At 35.8% G+C, this 16,525-nt stretch overlaps 1 protein-coding gene across 3 annotated transcripts in view; it reads right to left on the reverse strand.

The window, feature by feature from the left end:
• Nucleotides 1–2,683: 2,683 nt before the first annotated feature.
• MYSM1 (Myb like, SWIRM and MPN domains 1) overlaps nt 2,684–16,525 on the reverse strand; it is a 35,261-nt gene continuing 21,419 nt past the window's right edge. Inside the window, exons 12-20 of one of the 3 annotated variants that reach the window (XM_081146030.1) lie at nt 16,250–16,338; nt 14,565–14,619; nt 14,157–14,207; nt 13,400–13,474; nt 12,602–12,790; nt 11,749–11,881; nt 7,566–7,671; nt 7,330–7,387; nt 2,684–6,058 (exon numbers count right to left, since the gene is read on the reverse strand). In XM_081146030.1, coding sequence (XP_081002156.1) covers nt 5,891–6,058; nt 7,330–7,387; nt 7,566–7,671; nt 11,749–11,881; nt 12,602–12,790; nt 13,400–13,474; nt 14,157–14,207; nt 14,565–14,619; nt 16,250–16,338 — 924 coding nt within the window. In that variant the 3' untranslated portion in view covers nt 2,684–5,890. The remainder of the gene's footprint in view (nt 6,059–7,329; nt 7,388–7,565; nt 7,672–11,748; nt 11,882–12,601; nt 12,791–13,399; nt 13,475–14,156; nt 14,208–14,564; nt 14,620–16,249; nt 16,339–16,525) is intronic. The other 2 variants (XM_081146031.1, XM_081146032.1) reach the window with 2 other exon arrangements.

Here is a 16,525-nt window from a genome sequence, read left to right on the forward strand (position 1 = left end):
CGGCTGTGTAACTATGAGGAAAATTAGCTTATATTGAAAACTTTTCTGCAGATACTAACAAAATTTAAAGGGTACATAGATCTTGATCTAGCAACTAAGCTTCTAGAAATCTATTCAGAGAAATATTAGCAGTGTGCAAAAAAAGGTCCATTTCGCATAGAAAAATAAGAACCTAAACTTCATCAATTAAAAATTGATCAGTTACGCAAATCTGTACTACAGAATGTGCCAGGTACCCCTTGCCAATAGATGTGTATGCGCAGCTGTAGAGGGAAGTCCTCAATGAAAGGAGATATATATATATATATATATGTGTGTATATATGTAATGACCCTGTTGTTCAGTTGTTCAGTGTTGTTTTTTAAATTGATGTTTGTATATGCTAAAAGACTAAAAAGGTAAAGACTAGAGTTAATTTTAATTTTAAGGTGAGATTTTTCTTACTTTACACTTAACTGTATCTTTAGTTGACTGAATGTGAATTACCTTCATAATTAGTATCTTCACACTCTAACCTTGGCCCAAAACTGTATTTCTCACTCCTTACATTCATGCCCCCAGGCTAAAGGCACTTTTTTCTGGAACATCTTCCCCCAAACGTCATCTACCCAACCCTGCCAGGCTATTTGAAGGTGCTTTCTTCCAAGAAATAAGTATCAATACTCACATTTTAGAGTCATTTCTCATTTGTCTAAACACCTATTACCAGTGAAGTCTTTTACAGGCATTTATCAATTCCAGTTTCTATCTTAGGGTTTATCCATGTCAGGTTTTATGTGCTTCCACTTACTAGGTAATAGGCTTCTTGTGAGAAGAGACCAAGATTTATTCATCTTTGTGTCCCCTACAATGTTCCACATAAAAGATGCTCAACCAAAGTATGCTAAATTAATGGGACATTTTTTGCCATTAATGTGTATGCTGCTAATAATTTAGAAAGAGACAAAATGATTCACCACTTTATTTTCAAAACTTTATTTATATAGAATCTTCAGAACATTTCCCTTTCATTTTTACCGCAAGATAAAATCCCACTGTTTAAAACCAGATATTTTATGTCACAGTTAAGCACTGGGAGGAGTTCAATCATTTTGAGAAAAAGCTTTCGTAATTGTATAAACATTAATATTTACAATATCCTTTAATATATATAGACAACATGGCATCATATTTAAATGTATAAAATAGCTTAAATTGTATTTTGTTATAGAACATTCCAAAATTCAAGCTACTAAAAGAAATCCATAAACGATAATATTTGGGGAAAACAGCAACAGGTTTATGTAAACTTATACATAATACACGATTTACATGTCAAATTCACAAATTTAAAGATATATGACTAATCTACTTAAATCATGCTAGACTCTAACTAAATACTATTTTACAATTCATAGGCTGAAACAAGTGTTCTTTTGTACCCTATGGAACAGGAATACAAACTATGAAATCATATTGAATATCCTTCTTAATTCCTAAGAGACTACTTTAGGAATCCTCAAAGATAGCAAGTCAGGCATTTTCCCCTAAAATTAAAGTCCTTATGAATATATTCATAAGTACATTCAAGAGAAAATAAAAACAAGATGTCATAAGTTAAATAGGGGGAGACCATATTTATTCTGTCTTGTTCCAGAAAGGACTTAAGATAACTTAAAAGATTCGGAAAATACCAGAAAGCACAAATTACAGGTTAAACAAATAAAAAAACTCAGAGTCTGGGGAAACAGCACACACAAAACCACTTAAGGGAAGGTCAGGGATTAAGTATGTTACATTCTTCTCCATAGCGATTTTCTGGAAATATCGCAAAGTCTGGCATTAATTTATAGGAAAATTATTGAACTACTGGTAAACCAGAAATGCAGATCAGATTTGTTCAGTTTGAACGACCCTGATGGAGCAGATGGTGATAAAAATGTGCTTTTTCTCTGTGCTTCAGTGAGGTTAGGTTTTTCCTAACGGCCATAATGTGACTCTAGATTTAGTCTCTAGCTATCAGTAAAGTGTACACCCCTCCCCCCACACGCACAAAATTTGGTATCCTGACTTAATTTCCACTGAGAAATCCACCAACTGGAATCTGCTGATGACTCGAAGATAGGGAGCCACACCTCGTGTGTTCAGGTGTCATATGGCTCTTATTTAGGTGCAGGGCAAAGCATCACGCCCAGGGCATCCTGACTGTATCAGTTCCTCCAGGTCCTCCAGCTCACCGTGTTAGGACCCAGCAAGATACACAAGCAGGTAAGCTGAAGAGCAGGGGGCCTGCCCAATCAGGTCAGCACGTTGAGGCCACAGTCCTGTGCTGCCCAGAGCTGCAGAGGTTCTGACCCCGCTTGAGTCTGCACGTCACAGACCCTACCCCACTCCTGTGGGGGAGAAAAGTGAGAGAGAGAAGCCTGGGGCAGCATTAATCAGCTTCTGGGAAATAAGAATGGTCTGTTCATCTCTATTCTTCAGGCCCTGCTTTCAACAAACGACAGAATGGACGATCTCACGCCTCTATGCTGACAGGTCACAAGCAGAGGGAGGGGATGAAGACAAGGCTTGAGGGAAATGAGGGAGGAAAGTCGGTAGGATATGCGGTAGGATATGAGTTTCAAAACTACAGACCAAGGATCAGAGCAAAATATCTACCCGAAGACTCAAACTGACTGCTGTCACCTATCTTTTTTTTTTTGAGGATGAATGGTCCCAGCAATACTCCTGAGTTTTAAGAACTAAGTTCAATCTATAATTCTAAAGCCGTGGGAACTGCAATGTGTTCTTAGCTGGGTGGCCAAGCTACTGTATGGTTTGTGAGGTGGGTTTTACAGGGGAGGGACAGCGACTGCCATTTTTCTAAGGACAGCCTTAGGGCCAACTTATCTATTAGGCACCATGCCTCAGGCCCACAATACTTTTAGAAGCCCATGAAAATGTTTTAATTTCCTTTAAATTCAGAAGGAAAAAAAACTTAAATTGAAGGACATGTTTATATATAACGTTAAATTCATTTTATACAAATGCAATTATAACGCATTAATTTTTAATGTAAAAAGAGGTTCAAGAAGACAGAAGTGTCAAAGGCCCACGAAAGTCATAATGCAGCTCTGAATATGGGGCCAATGAGCCGCGCTGGAATAATGGAGAGGGAAGGCGAGTCTGACCTTGCTGATCTTATCCCACTGATTTTTCTTTTTTTCAGTGTAAGTTGGGATTAGGTTTTTCAAGAGAGCTAAGTCTAACAGTGACGAAATACTAGTGTCAATTTCTACCAGCCAAGCTAGAAGAAGAAAAACAATTAAATTCATTATTTTATTATTTGTGCAATAGTAAGAACCAAATCAGGCTGAAGAGACTTGGATGCTCCAAGTCCTACCTCCAATACTGTGACATTACTTGAGGAGGCTTCCCTTGGAGACCCTGCCTCCTGAACTTCCTATACTACACTACCATTGGTTCCAGACTTCCTGTTTCTCCAAGGACCTGCCTGCTTCAACTACCCTCATAGCCCAAGGCTGGCAGGGATAGGAATGTGGGCACCTGCAAAAATATTTTAAGAATATGCTAAGAAAAAAAAAGGAAGCAGGGAGGATGAATGAGGGAGGAGCGGAGGAAATATCACAGCTTTTAATGTTCTAAAATTACACTATCCAAAAGAAAAAAATAGGGAAGGATTTATATTAAAATGTTAACTATGGTTTTCTAGATAGTAGGATTGAGATTTTTTTAATGCTTGTTTTTAAAAAATATTTTATTTAAAAAATTGTGCTCTCAAAGCTCTGAACACTGAGACTACACCTTTGAGTCCTCGTAGTGTGGCGTAGTAAATACAGTCACCCACTGGTGTGCAGAGGACCCAGATTGGAGAACAGAACTTCTAACAATCTCCACTATTTTCCATCACCTAAATTTATCAATAGGATCCGTTCCCAATGTACAATGGGGAAAATATGTCCAAAGGAAGAGCAGAAAGAAATGAATTACACCTTTTACAGAATTGTACATTTTTCTGCACCTGGAAAGAAATATTAAATCATAAAATTTAGACCCTTGGATTCCAGGTGAAGAGCTTGAGGTCCAGACAGGCTGTATGATTTTATCATTGTCACACAGCAAAGCTGGTAACAGAATTAGGGTAAGAACTCTCAGGTTTCCTTATTTTTGGTCCAGAGCTCTTACACTCCGTTCCCCAAAGTAAATTGCTTTTTAAGTTATGTTTCATTATTTATCCTAAATGCATAGAGAAAAATGGAAATAGTACCAGTTTTCTTTAAAAACATTTGCTCATTTGGGCACTGTACCATCCATCTCAAACTATAGAGTTCCAGCTGAGTAGTCCAACAATTAGAATGAAGCATAAGATTTCAGACCTGGAAGGATGCTAGGAAGGTAACTTAGACCTTAGATACACAGGAATTTAGGCCCAAAGAAGTTAAGCTTATCCACCAAAATCACAAGGTTAAGACCCAAGCCATCTAAAAGGGTTCACTGCTCCTCCCAATACTGCCTTATTCTTCCTTGGCTATAAATTATATCCAAAAAGGTAAAAATAAAGGATCACACTCAGATTAGATGTAATAAACCTGTTATTAATAAGATGCTTGGAGAATGGCTATAAATTAATTTGATGGTCAATAGAAATAAACTACAATCTATTAGGATAAATCAGGCAGCATGATTAAGTTTTATTTGAAAATGTATCTGAATGTAAATCACAATTTTGAGTTTTGTTTGAAAATGATGCAACATCTTTCAGTGTCTCAGGCTCATGCATCTGAAAAGAAATTCTAATTATCTGCAATTCTCTAGAGCAGGGGTTGGAAGGTAATGGCCAGCAATGATTTTGTGAGGCTTATGAGCTAAGAATGGTTTTACATTTTTCAAGGTTGTAAAAAAATATAAAACACGTCTGATAGACAGTATGTGTCTTGCAAAGCCTAAGTTATGGACTAACTGCCTCTTTACATAAAAAGTTTGCTGACTTCAGTTGTAGATTCAGAAAGTATATGAAACTGGGCGGCACATGTACTATGTGCTGGAAGGCTTTTTTGTTTTTAAAATTAAATCTCTGACTTACTTAAGCTTTATTGTAATTTGCTTCTTTCTACTGAGAGCAGGCAGTAGAAAAAGAATCTAGTTTGAGGTTTCTGATGATCTGTGTTGCAGTTAAATGAAGTTTCATCACATACATACTAATGTAAGTGGACAGAGTTAAAGTTAATTATTTTATATATCAGAAATCCATACAAAATGTTTCAGATAGCTGAGAAAATGGCATATCCTGTAGTTTTGTTGTTATAAAATAAAATGGAAGCAAATATCTATAATTAAAAAACTGATTTGATTCTCTCCTTTGAGTCTCTTCTCTATTGTTAAGACTTTCTCCTTATGCCTCCCCCTGGCCTCACATAGTATGTTGTTAGATTTACTAAACCAGTAGTTTTCAACCACATTAATTCCTCCGTGACCAACCATCCATATTTCATTTGCAACCATAAACAAATCGCACACCAAAACACATGGTAAGGGTGGAAGTGTTCCTAATGAGACATGAGATACCAAAAATGGAATGACTAGTTCGGGGGGAAATAAAAATTAGACACATTCCGCTTATCAACCTGAATACAACGGAAAAGCAGACAGCCCTCAGTCTGCTGCTCTGCTTGCTGGCGACCACTCTCAGGAGGGAGCACTGTGGCAGACCCCAGTTTACACACTCACTGTATGAAAACAAGTCCTTATCTCTTTTAGTCACATGATTTATGTAGCAAATTTTGTATTTTGTAAACGAGAGAAAAAATATCAAAGCTGTGCCACTGTTAAGTAAATTACAATAATTTCAAGGTTATAAATGACAGTAGGATCTACTGGGTCAAGATTAAAATGTCTTAGTTTAAAATCATTACATTAACAATTCCTTTGGACCCACAGTACAGTTCTCTTCAGCTACTCCATTCCCCTGCTTGCTTTTATAACTGGAAAGAAATAAGTTTTCTATTTGAGTCAAGAATTCTTCAGCAATGAAGCGATTTGTCACTTTGCTCAGAGTTTTCCTCAGACACTCCAAGAGCTAGTTGAAAAAGAAAAGTTTTATATTTAAATTCACGAAAAGTACAAGAAGATTTATATTACTATCCTTATTTAATAATAAATCTCACATTTTCCAATGAAAACATTCTTCTTAAATATGGCTGCAGATAAACTTGTGTGCAATACTTGTATAGCTAGAGTTCAGGAAGCCACTGCTGACTGCTTAGGTTAGTTCCTTTCTGATTTTTATAAGGAAACAGACCTGAGACTGTATGTGCACGCGTGACATGCTTTTTCTTTTGGACAAATTTGTGACTGTGCTCTCATTTAAAAAAAATTTTTTTCGTCCTCACCCAAGGATATGTTTTTATGGACATTTAGAGAGGAAGGGGGAGAGAGAGAGAGAGAAATGTCGATGTGAGAGAGAAACTGCATGGCCTGCCTCCCATATGCACCCTAGCTGGGGCGTGAACCCACAGCCTAGGTATGAACCCTGACCTGGAATGGAACCCACAACCTTTTGGTGCATGGGACAAAGCGCCAACCAACTGAGCCACCCGGCCAGGGCCTGTGCTCTTTTTTTGAGTAGCTACATTTACAAAGCAAAAAATCCCATTAAAAAAAAAAAAAATCTATGTACATACAAAGGACTCTATCATTTCAAAATTAGGATGCTAGAGTCTACTTCCTGGGAAATGTGCATATTAATCTTCCAACAAAGCAAGGATAAAGTGGCTATAATAGAAGGAGGTAAAAACATTAAAAAAGAAACTTAGCATCTTTACATTTTCTATTTCCAAACTGCTACAAAGAGAGAGAGAGAGAGAGACGTTGCCAGTCTACTGGTCTTAACTCATTACACTCATAAACAGAACTAGAAGTGAAATAAAAGAATTCAAGACTCTTATTTCCTACTGGAAAGTTAAGTAAGATGACCATTTAAACTTAATTGCTAGATTTATAATACCATTCTTAAAAATGATCAATTGTTAAAGCTAAATGGAAACATGGTGCTCTTGAATTTAATAAAATGAGAAAAATGTTCTCCATTGTGTACAATAATAACCTGCTAAGAAATTTATCAGCCAACATGGACAAATTTATTTTAAAATAGTATTGTTTCTATATGCAAGTGTGGGCAACAAAACATATTACTAATTATCTCCTAGAAATTAATTTTAAAAAGAAAAAAAAAGCACTAAAAGAAACAGAAAATGTATCCACAAAGCACTAGGCATCATGGGAAAACACTGAGATAAATAGCTTTAGAAACTGTGAACAAAGGAACCAATTAAAATGAAGGCAGCTTACTTTCTGCAAACAAGTCAGGTCAGAATCCCGGCGAAAGATTTTATCCATAGGGACACTGCTGTTGGAAGAAACAGGAAAACACACTGATGAAACAAGTACTATAAACTAATCAGTTCTGCAATAAACTATCCCTGATGCCATACATCACAATTTTATATGTAACTTGGGTTTTCTCTAAAACATAATTTAATGAGAAAGGCTGCAGATGTGCAACCATCTCAAACCACAGCACATACCTATGGGAGAGCCTGTATTTTTCTATGATCCATCTTGTCTTTTCAAATACTAATCCCCACTGAGGTTCTTCTAACATCTGTTGTACTTCGAATTTGTAAGGTACACCTAGAAAAGCATAAAGAAGTATATTTCAATCAACTATTTCTTAAATCTCTAATCTCCTTTTAATTACTTAAAATTTCCTTCACTGTTTTCACAACCATAGCATGGCAGACCAGCTGAACAGACTTTAACATAGTGGGCAGTCATTAAAAATATTTACTGCCTGGCTGAACTTGGTCCACCAAGCATATTAATGCCAAGCAATCAATATTAATAAAGAAAAGTATAAGTGCCATTTACATGACAATTCTATGCAAGGAGCTGTGAGAGGTAAAATGATCGCATAATTTATTATCCAAACTAAGAGACTTTTTGAGTGAAAGGGGTCATTATTAATAACTGAACCAGAACAACAGGCTTAAACTGAGACTGACCTAAGCAAACCAACACACATTCCATTCTAGTGATTGTTTTTTTTAAACACGGGTTATATTAAGGTTTTCAACAAAGTTATAAAGTAGATAGCGTTATTACTATTTAACAGGTAAGAAAATTGAGGCTGAGACAGGTTATACAATCTGTTTAGACTAATAAAATAGAAGAGGTTGAATTTTAAACCTTAGCACATTTGCCTGACTTCTGAGCCCACACTCATCCCACCTCCCTATAGGTGCTAACCTAAGACTAGACAGGGAATAGGATTAATTCTGGAGAGGCAGCACCTACACTTCAGTCAAACCTGTCATGCTAACTCTAGAGGAAAAGAGCCCAAGGGGTAGGCATCACGTACACTGCTAGAAAGAAAAACACGGAAGTATGAGCCTATTCCCCATGTAACTCTACATATTTATAGTGTATTAAAGGAAAAGCTCAGGTGATTCATTACTGTGGTGAATACTATAATAATAACCCTTATATAATGCTTACTATGTGCTAAGTTTAAAGTGCTTTATATATGTAAGGCTAGTTAAATGGAATAAGCTCTCAAAATTGTCATTTGTTTTCTTTTTTTGATGAGGATACTGAGCCACAAAGAGGTTGAATAACCTGTTCACGGGCATATATAGCTAGTAGGAGGTAGAGCCAGGACCTGAGCCCAGGCATTCTGGCCTGAGCTTATGTTCTTAACCTTTCCATTACATTGCCTCTCAACTGGGTTTTTGCCATCATAAGGCTTTTCAAGTAATCAAAAGCCAGCAAATCAGAAGGTGTCCATACTTCCTCACAATAAAACAGTTTGTCAATATGCTCTGAAAACACTCTCCCCTCCACCCCTTTTTTTTCCAAGTGTATGGAAGGAGGGACGGGAACAGCAGGCCTGATGCTAATTGATCTTTTTTTTTTCATTTCTCAATTCTCCTCCATTTCATTTCTCACCTCCAAAAACTTAAGAGTGACACATTATACCTATTAAGCAAACTCCTTTTGGTGATAATCCTTTGATATGCATTGATTACCTACTAAGAGCAGACAGTAGTTAAAATCATAACTACCTATTGAATACCCTAGCATTTGCTAAGCACTTTACACACATTATTGACAATCTTTACAACCCCCTATAAGCATAATAATTTTTTCTCATTTTACAGATGTGGCAGAGGAGGAGGAGAGAGGTAAAGTAATCTAACCGAAGTAAAATAACCAATAAATGCCAGAGCTGGAATCTAAATCCAGGTAAAAAACTCCTAATGAAAGTCAAAAATGAGAGTAAGAGAGAGAAATAAATGCATTTTCAGTCTGCGCTGATGGAAAACAATGAGAACACACACACACATACACAATATACAGTTCTATTTGGTATTAAGGTTTTTTTCTAAGTTAAAAAAATGGCACTAAAACCAATAAAAAATTTCCTTTTGTGATGAATATTTTTATCCATTAAAAAATCAGAAGAAAACTAATCACTAAGTATATTCCTATTACAAGTACAGAAAATGCTTAACCATTATTACAGACATTTTAAAGACGGAATTTGATAACATGTGAGAGAGAGAGAGGGAGAGAGAGAGAAACAGAGAGGGAAAGAAGGAAGAAGGGAGAAAGAATCCAGAAGAAGTACTGTAATACAAAGTATCCTATGGCTTCTAGAAATTCTTAATTCTTGAACCAGAGGGTTTCCAAGAGGAGCAAAGGACCTAAGATTAAAACCCAATAAGCAGTGTTAATAATGGTCAAGTCATTTAGCAGCAGCTCTAGCCATAGGAATTTTCCACAATAATGACAAACACTGAGTACCTGTGTGCTGTCTGCTGTGAAATCTAGTACTGCTCCCTCTCATTCTTTCAAGTGGTTCTCTCTCCTGTCTGGGGCAGTTTCTTCACACGCTCGTGTTGGTTTGTATCTTGATAAATACTAAAATTGTACATTCTACAATCTCCAGAGTTTGCTCTATGTGGCCTTCTGATCTCTGGCCCTCTGGCCTATAAATTTCGCTGCCTTGGTCTCCTTGGTCTCACCTCTATCACCTTAACTCAGAGTCTGCCTGGCTCTGGGTGGGTTTCTCCTCCTTGTGCCGTGCCTGGAAATTCTTCTAAGTCCGTAAGTTTGGTTAATTTGGGGCTATTTTTTCCAGTTTTTGCTTGTTTCAGGCAGGTCCTTGTTATTTCATTTTGGCCAGAAGTGGAATTCTAGGAACTAAATTTTAAATTTCATTTAATTCTAATTAATTTAAATAGTCATATGTAGCTAGTAACTACTGTATTGAACAGCATCAGAGCAGAGGTTCATTCCCAAAATCTATCAGATCATGAAATTAAGAAATTATTTAGATTGAGAACAAGTTAACTGTGATTCCTCCTTTTGTAACTTTTTGTAAAATTATACTGGCTAAAGAGCAATGTATATATGTACTAAAGGCATTTGAACTAAAGTTAATGTAAATATTATTCATCCAACAAATATCTACGAAGTGTGGATCATTTCTTAGGTGCAAGGCAATCAAATGCTACTAGAGATACACAGACAAAGATAGTTCCTGCTCTTTGGGGCTAACAGTTTAGTGAGACATGTTAAACAGATAAATTACCATTTACCAAGACAAGCTACCAAGACAAAGTGACCGGAAGACAGGAAACAAGTGTAGCAGATCCACAAAGAACAGAGCAACTAATAGTAAATGACATGGAGGTAGTGCTGGGAAGTCTTTATCAAAGACAGGGCATCTGAGTGACATCATTAAGAATAAAGAGAAATTAATAAACATTCACTTGGCACCTACTTTGTGCCAGGTTTGTGCTAGAAACTGAGGATAGAAAAATGAGTATAACATAATACCTACCTTCAAGGAGCTCATAAGCTAATGGGGAAGAATACAATGTGCAGTGACAGTGTCTAGAGATGACAGTAAACTAGAGCATTAAGAATAAAGAAGAGAGCCCGGGCGTGGCTCAGCGGTTGAGCGTCGACCTAGGATGTAGGCAATCAGGGTTCGATTCCCGGTCAGGGCACATGCCGGGTTGCGGGCTTGATCAATGATTCTCTGATCATTGATGTTTCTATCTCTCTCTCTCCCTTTCCTTTCCTCTCTCTGAAATCAATAAAGATATGTTTAAAAAAAAAAAAAAGAAGAGAGAATAAATATCCTAAAGGTGTAAGGGCTGCTACACTAATTCCCATCCAGAGTTAACTGGACCATGAGTAGATATAAATCCAAAGGAGCCAAGTCATATGATGGGCTAAACCAACCAAATTCTTTCTTATGATAGAATGGAAGCTAAGAGATATAAAAAGTTAGGCGTTGTTAAGCCTAAACTAAGAGGTCATGGAGAACTGGCAGTGGGGTGGTCATTTTACTTTTTTCTTTTTTTCATTTGTATGCCATCAGAGAAAGCCAGTCTGCATTCATTTTGCTTATTGCAGTATCTCCAGTAACTAACACACATTCTGCTCGGCCATAACTCTACTCCATGTTGTAATCATTTTGCCCAGTGGCCACGGTAACACAGTGGGGACTGGAATCTAGAAGGATATCATAAAAGGGAAAAGGGTGGTTGCACTATGTGACATGCAAATAGTGATTCCCCTGTTGCGGGCACAAACTTTTCCATCAAATAGTTTTGCATAGTTGTAAATTCTTTGATTTGTAAAATTCTAAGAAACAAAGATAGAAACAGGGTGAAGTTGTTTTTGTTGAAAACTTACGATAAGAACCATCTGGGCTAATTTCATCACTTATAACCAGGCAGGTAATCTGGGAATATGGTAAAGGATTGTTTCTATTATAGGGACTAACAATCATTCCAATGAACTTCGCACCACCTCTGGAGAAGTAGCTCTACAATGAAAAGTAAAGTACAATTAGTTTGAACTACATAAATTTAAAAGTCAGTATTTATCCACACTAACATTTTAAACATCTAATGAAAAGAAAAGGGAACAAAAAGATGTGTTAAAACTTCACACCCAAATAGCAACTAAATGAAATGTCTCATACATTCATTCTATACTCTAAATTTTTCAGGCCAAAATGTGTTCAACCCAACCTTTAAAAAATCTGTATTGCCAGGAATATATTTACTAATTATATTCACAACCCATCAGCTATAATCATTCTCAATATGGCAATAATTTACAAACAGCTGCCTACAGCAAAAACATTCACATATTAAACATAAAATTACAGAAGTAAAACTTTCTATTTCTCAGAGATGCAAAATATATATTATGTTCCTGATTATTTCAAGTATTCCCAGTCTCTATCCTAATTGTTCCCATCAACTTTTAAAGGCTCTGGGAGTAATTATCACTGTTACTTTGATGCCTTGTCTGTATTAAACAAAATAACTGATTTTCCAAATTTTTAAATAAACATGTATTACTCTTGTAATCAGGAAAAAATGCAAATTATTTCAAAACTCCAGATGTAAAGAATATAATATATGCAATACTTTGCTAGAAATGTTAAAATTACATTTATGTAATAAAAAGCAATGAGCAGGAAGACTGTGCAATCAATCATTTACAGAACGCATACACATAAGACCCATAAACATACCTGGTATTTGGCCTGAGTATCAATATCTCGTAGGGAAGGATTAGGATCGAAGGCAGGATGAGAATGGTACCATCCAATAACACTATAGCCTCTTACAGCCAAGGCTTCCGAGGCCTGTGTTTGTGAGACAGGGTCCATCTCACACTGCAGTCCTGTACTCAGACTATTACATGGCTCTGCTGCACAGACCTAAAAAGGATTAATCCTTGTATGATTACACTGACATTCTGTTAATTCTATTACTTTAATGTTTTAGTTCTTTCATACATAGATACAGAAACTTTTTAAAGCCAAGCCTTTTATTTTGATTAACTTGCAAATGAATAATACTCCAAAAGTGTGACTAGGTGAGGAACTCAGAATTCTCTTTTCTATTTAAACAAGGTCACAATAACTGTTCATTTTCCAGGTCAGCCCATGTAATACCTGTACAAACATACTCTTTCAGTGACCCCTATTATTTATGATAATAATTTCAACAGAATGATGCATACCAAGCTTCAACTATAAGGTTACACATGCTTCCTGGCCTCGTAGGATTTGTAGCTTTTTATTGGTGAAGGCAATGAGGAAGCAGGCCTGGCAGTGTTCCCTCTTTCTCAGTGGTAAAAGGAAACAGGTGCTCAATAAATAGAATGTTAAGTCACTTTGGGGAATATATAACATTCTACATTTGCATGTTCTCATTCATATCACAGGAGAAATCTGTATTTTAATTATACCCACTGAAATTTATAAAAATATTTGGTATGGCAGCAGGACAAAATACTTCTACAATCTTTAAAATTGAGAACTTACTTCAACTATCTTATTAACTTCTGAGTATCTTCCTCCTAACAAACCAATCACTTCTGCCATAGACACATGAGCATGCTAAAAAAGAAATACAAGATAGACTTAGCCCAAACAAATCACCAGACAAAAAAATCAGAATAAAACTCACATAACAAGTATGGTAATTATGCTTTGCTAATATAAAGTAACATGCTAGAGGAACCAGATGCTAGGCTCAGAGCACAGAGACTTAAGATTTCAGACCTATCTTCACTGCTGGCTGAGAAGCTTTGAACCAAACACTCAAACACTCCATGATGTCACTTTTTCACTTACAAAATAGATACCATTGCTTTCCCTATTAAGGAAAGATATAAGGATACAAAGTAAAAAATCACTCTAGAACCTCCTATAGGAAAAGACCATAAACACACAACTATGGAGTCTCAGTAGTTTAGTACAAACAAGGAAACTACAAATATGAGTAGTGTTTTGTCGCAGTTATCTAGAAGGCAGCAGACAAAGGATACTAGGAAATGAAAATATGGTTAATGATGATAAACAGTCTGCAAAAACTCACATTAATTTATTTTCTCTAAAATATGGAAACATGCAATGTTTGGCTTTTCTCCAAAAGAAAAGACTTATTTTTAGATTCCTTGTAAAAGAGGATAGTTAAGATCCAAAATACAGGTCTTCCATACTCTCTCTTATGCCTGCAATAAAAATACACAAGAATACAAATCAGAATAACTAAGTAAACACAATAGATTATCCTTACCAAATCCATTATTAAAAGTGCTTCTGAAGCCACTTTCACCTGAAATGGCTCCTGAAATATAAAAAAAACACAACAACAAAAAAAGTGGGGGAGCATAAAAATAGAGATTTTGTTCTCCCAACTGGAATGTCCACCCCCTTCTCCTTTACCTGCAACCTTCCATACCAAGGCCTTGCCACCAATCAAAACTCAGGGAGAACCAAACTTCAAAATAGATTTACTATTTAAAACTCTAGCAGAGAAAGTCCCTCTCCTTCCTCACCTGTAGTCCTCATCTGACCCTGAAAAGACCCTGACTCGCCCACTATTTCACACATATATATATGCCTTGCATACACTGAAAAAGAAGTGTTTCATGTCTGACAGGAGGGCATTATTTATGGTCATTCAGTGGTGCATAAGTAGTACCTGCTTTTCTTCACTGAAATAATTACAAGGTATCAGTTGGAAAGGATCAAATGAGCTGAAAAAGAAGAAAAATATTTATTTCTAATATAATCTCAACAAGATTAGGAAAATAACATTTATTTACAAATTTGAAAATGTGTATTAAAAACCGAAACCTACTGTCTGAGAGAAAAATATTCAAATGAGGAGAATTTCTTAAAACATTCCATATCCTTCTGAAAGCAACACTGCACTTTTGGACTTCATTTTTAAAAAGGGGGGGAGGGAACAATAGGACTTTTGGGAGAAAGTAATTCTGTTGTCTTAATTTCTTTTAATACCCAAAAAATAGAGCATTAAAAATAGCCACACATGTCCTACACTAAAAGTAGATTTCAAAAAGTTCAATGGAGATTAACCAATTCCCTGACATGAGACCTGAAAGAAATGTCAACAAAGATGTAAGTCTCTCAAAAACATTTCTGTTGGTATAATAATATGGTCAGCATAGGAACTCAATAAATATTTGTTGAATGAATAAATGACAGACAGTTCTGCTACAGAAATTAATGTATGTAGAAAGTTCTATAATAAACTCATATTTTAAAATGAAGAAAAAAATTTAAAAGAAAGATGTGAAGAGAGGCACCTAAGCAAATCCAGATACAAAGGCATGAGTAAATAAATCTAAGAGAAATGTTAGAAAGGCTTTGACCAGTAAAGAATTGAGGTCTGAAGGATATATTAAGAATAAAAAGGTTTTTTAAGCTATGTTCAGAGAAACAAACAAACAAACAAACATGTTCATGTTAACACAACTGAAAAAGAGCAGAATTATTTAGTTGAGTCTATTCTACCTGAGACTATTAGCTCCAGGAGAACACATATACTACCTTGTTTACTGAATGCTGTATTCCAAGGGCCTCGAACAGTGCCTGACATATTTTAGGCATTCAAAAAAATTTGTTGAATAAAGAAGAAAGATTTTCAAAGTAGAAAGTGCTTATCAACATGAATAAAAAGAAACTAAAGGCCAAGATAGATGAGAAAACAGCAAGAGCACATACGCATCCCAGAGCACAGAAGAACCATGTGAAACCACTGTCCCTGTTTTTGAGGAGCTGCAGAGAATGGGAAAATTACTGGAAGCCTCAGAGCTGGCAATTATTGGTCTTGTTTCAAAACATAAAATAAGCAGATTTTAGAAACAGAGGAATCAGATGTTGAGTATTAAAAAAATTCTAGAAAAAAATTTTCAATAGCTGATTAGTAAGCCTTCAGCAAGTGAAGAGTTGACTAAGAATAAAGGGTTCATGAAAATATAAACTGTGATAAGTAGATCTAAATTTCATTTTTAGATTATAAAAGAACAAAAAACACTTTGCTAACCATCAGCACGACCTAAAGACAGAACCAGTCATTTCATGAGGTTACCTGTTCATAATGTCTCAGTTAAATGACCACGTCAACAAGGCCCCTTTACAACATAGGTTAGATCCTATATTCACTGAACCCAAACAAATTTAAAACTTGTGCTCAAGGTCTCCCAAAATGATAATCAGTGAAGTAAAAAATTTCAAAAGTTTTACCTGTATTTTTTGACTTAATGTGAACAATATAATGCAGCTATTTTGAGTATTTTTCCACACATTTTCTAATCATTTGTGATAAGTTAAAGTATCACATTTATATAATGTTAACTATACCTTTTTGCTGGTCTTTGCACTTTTGAAGATTTAATAGGTTTGCATTTTTCCTCTTCTCTTCTTCTTGCCAGTTCCTCAGCAGAGAGATGCTAAAATATAAAACACCACTTGATCAAGGAGTCCATCAACCACTGATAGGTAGAATAAAAATACTCCTTTAAAACCATATTTAAGGGCATGTGAGAGCAAGACAAGGTTCATAGATATGTCTCCTTCTTGCTACTAACAAACAGAAATGCTGAATAATGTGTTGGAAAAAAAATTGTTCCAGCCCCG

Source organism: Miniopterus schreibersii (genome assembly GCF_964146895.1).
Source record: "Miniopterus schreibersii genome assembly, chromosome: 8".
Classification (NCBI taxonomy): Eukaryota; Metazoa; Chordata; class Mammalia; order Chiroptera; family Miniopteridae; genus Miniopterus; species Miniopterus schreibersii.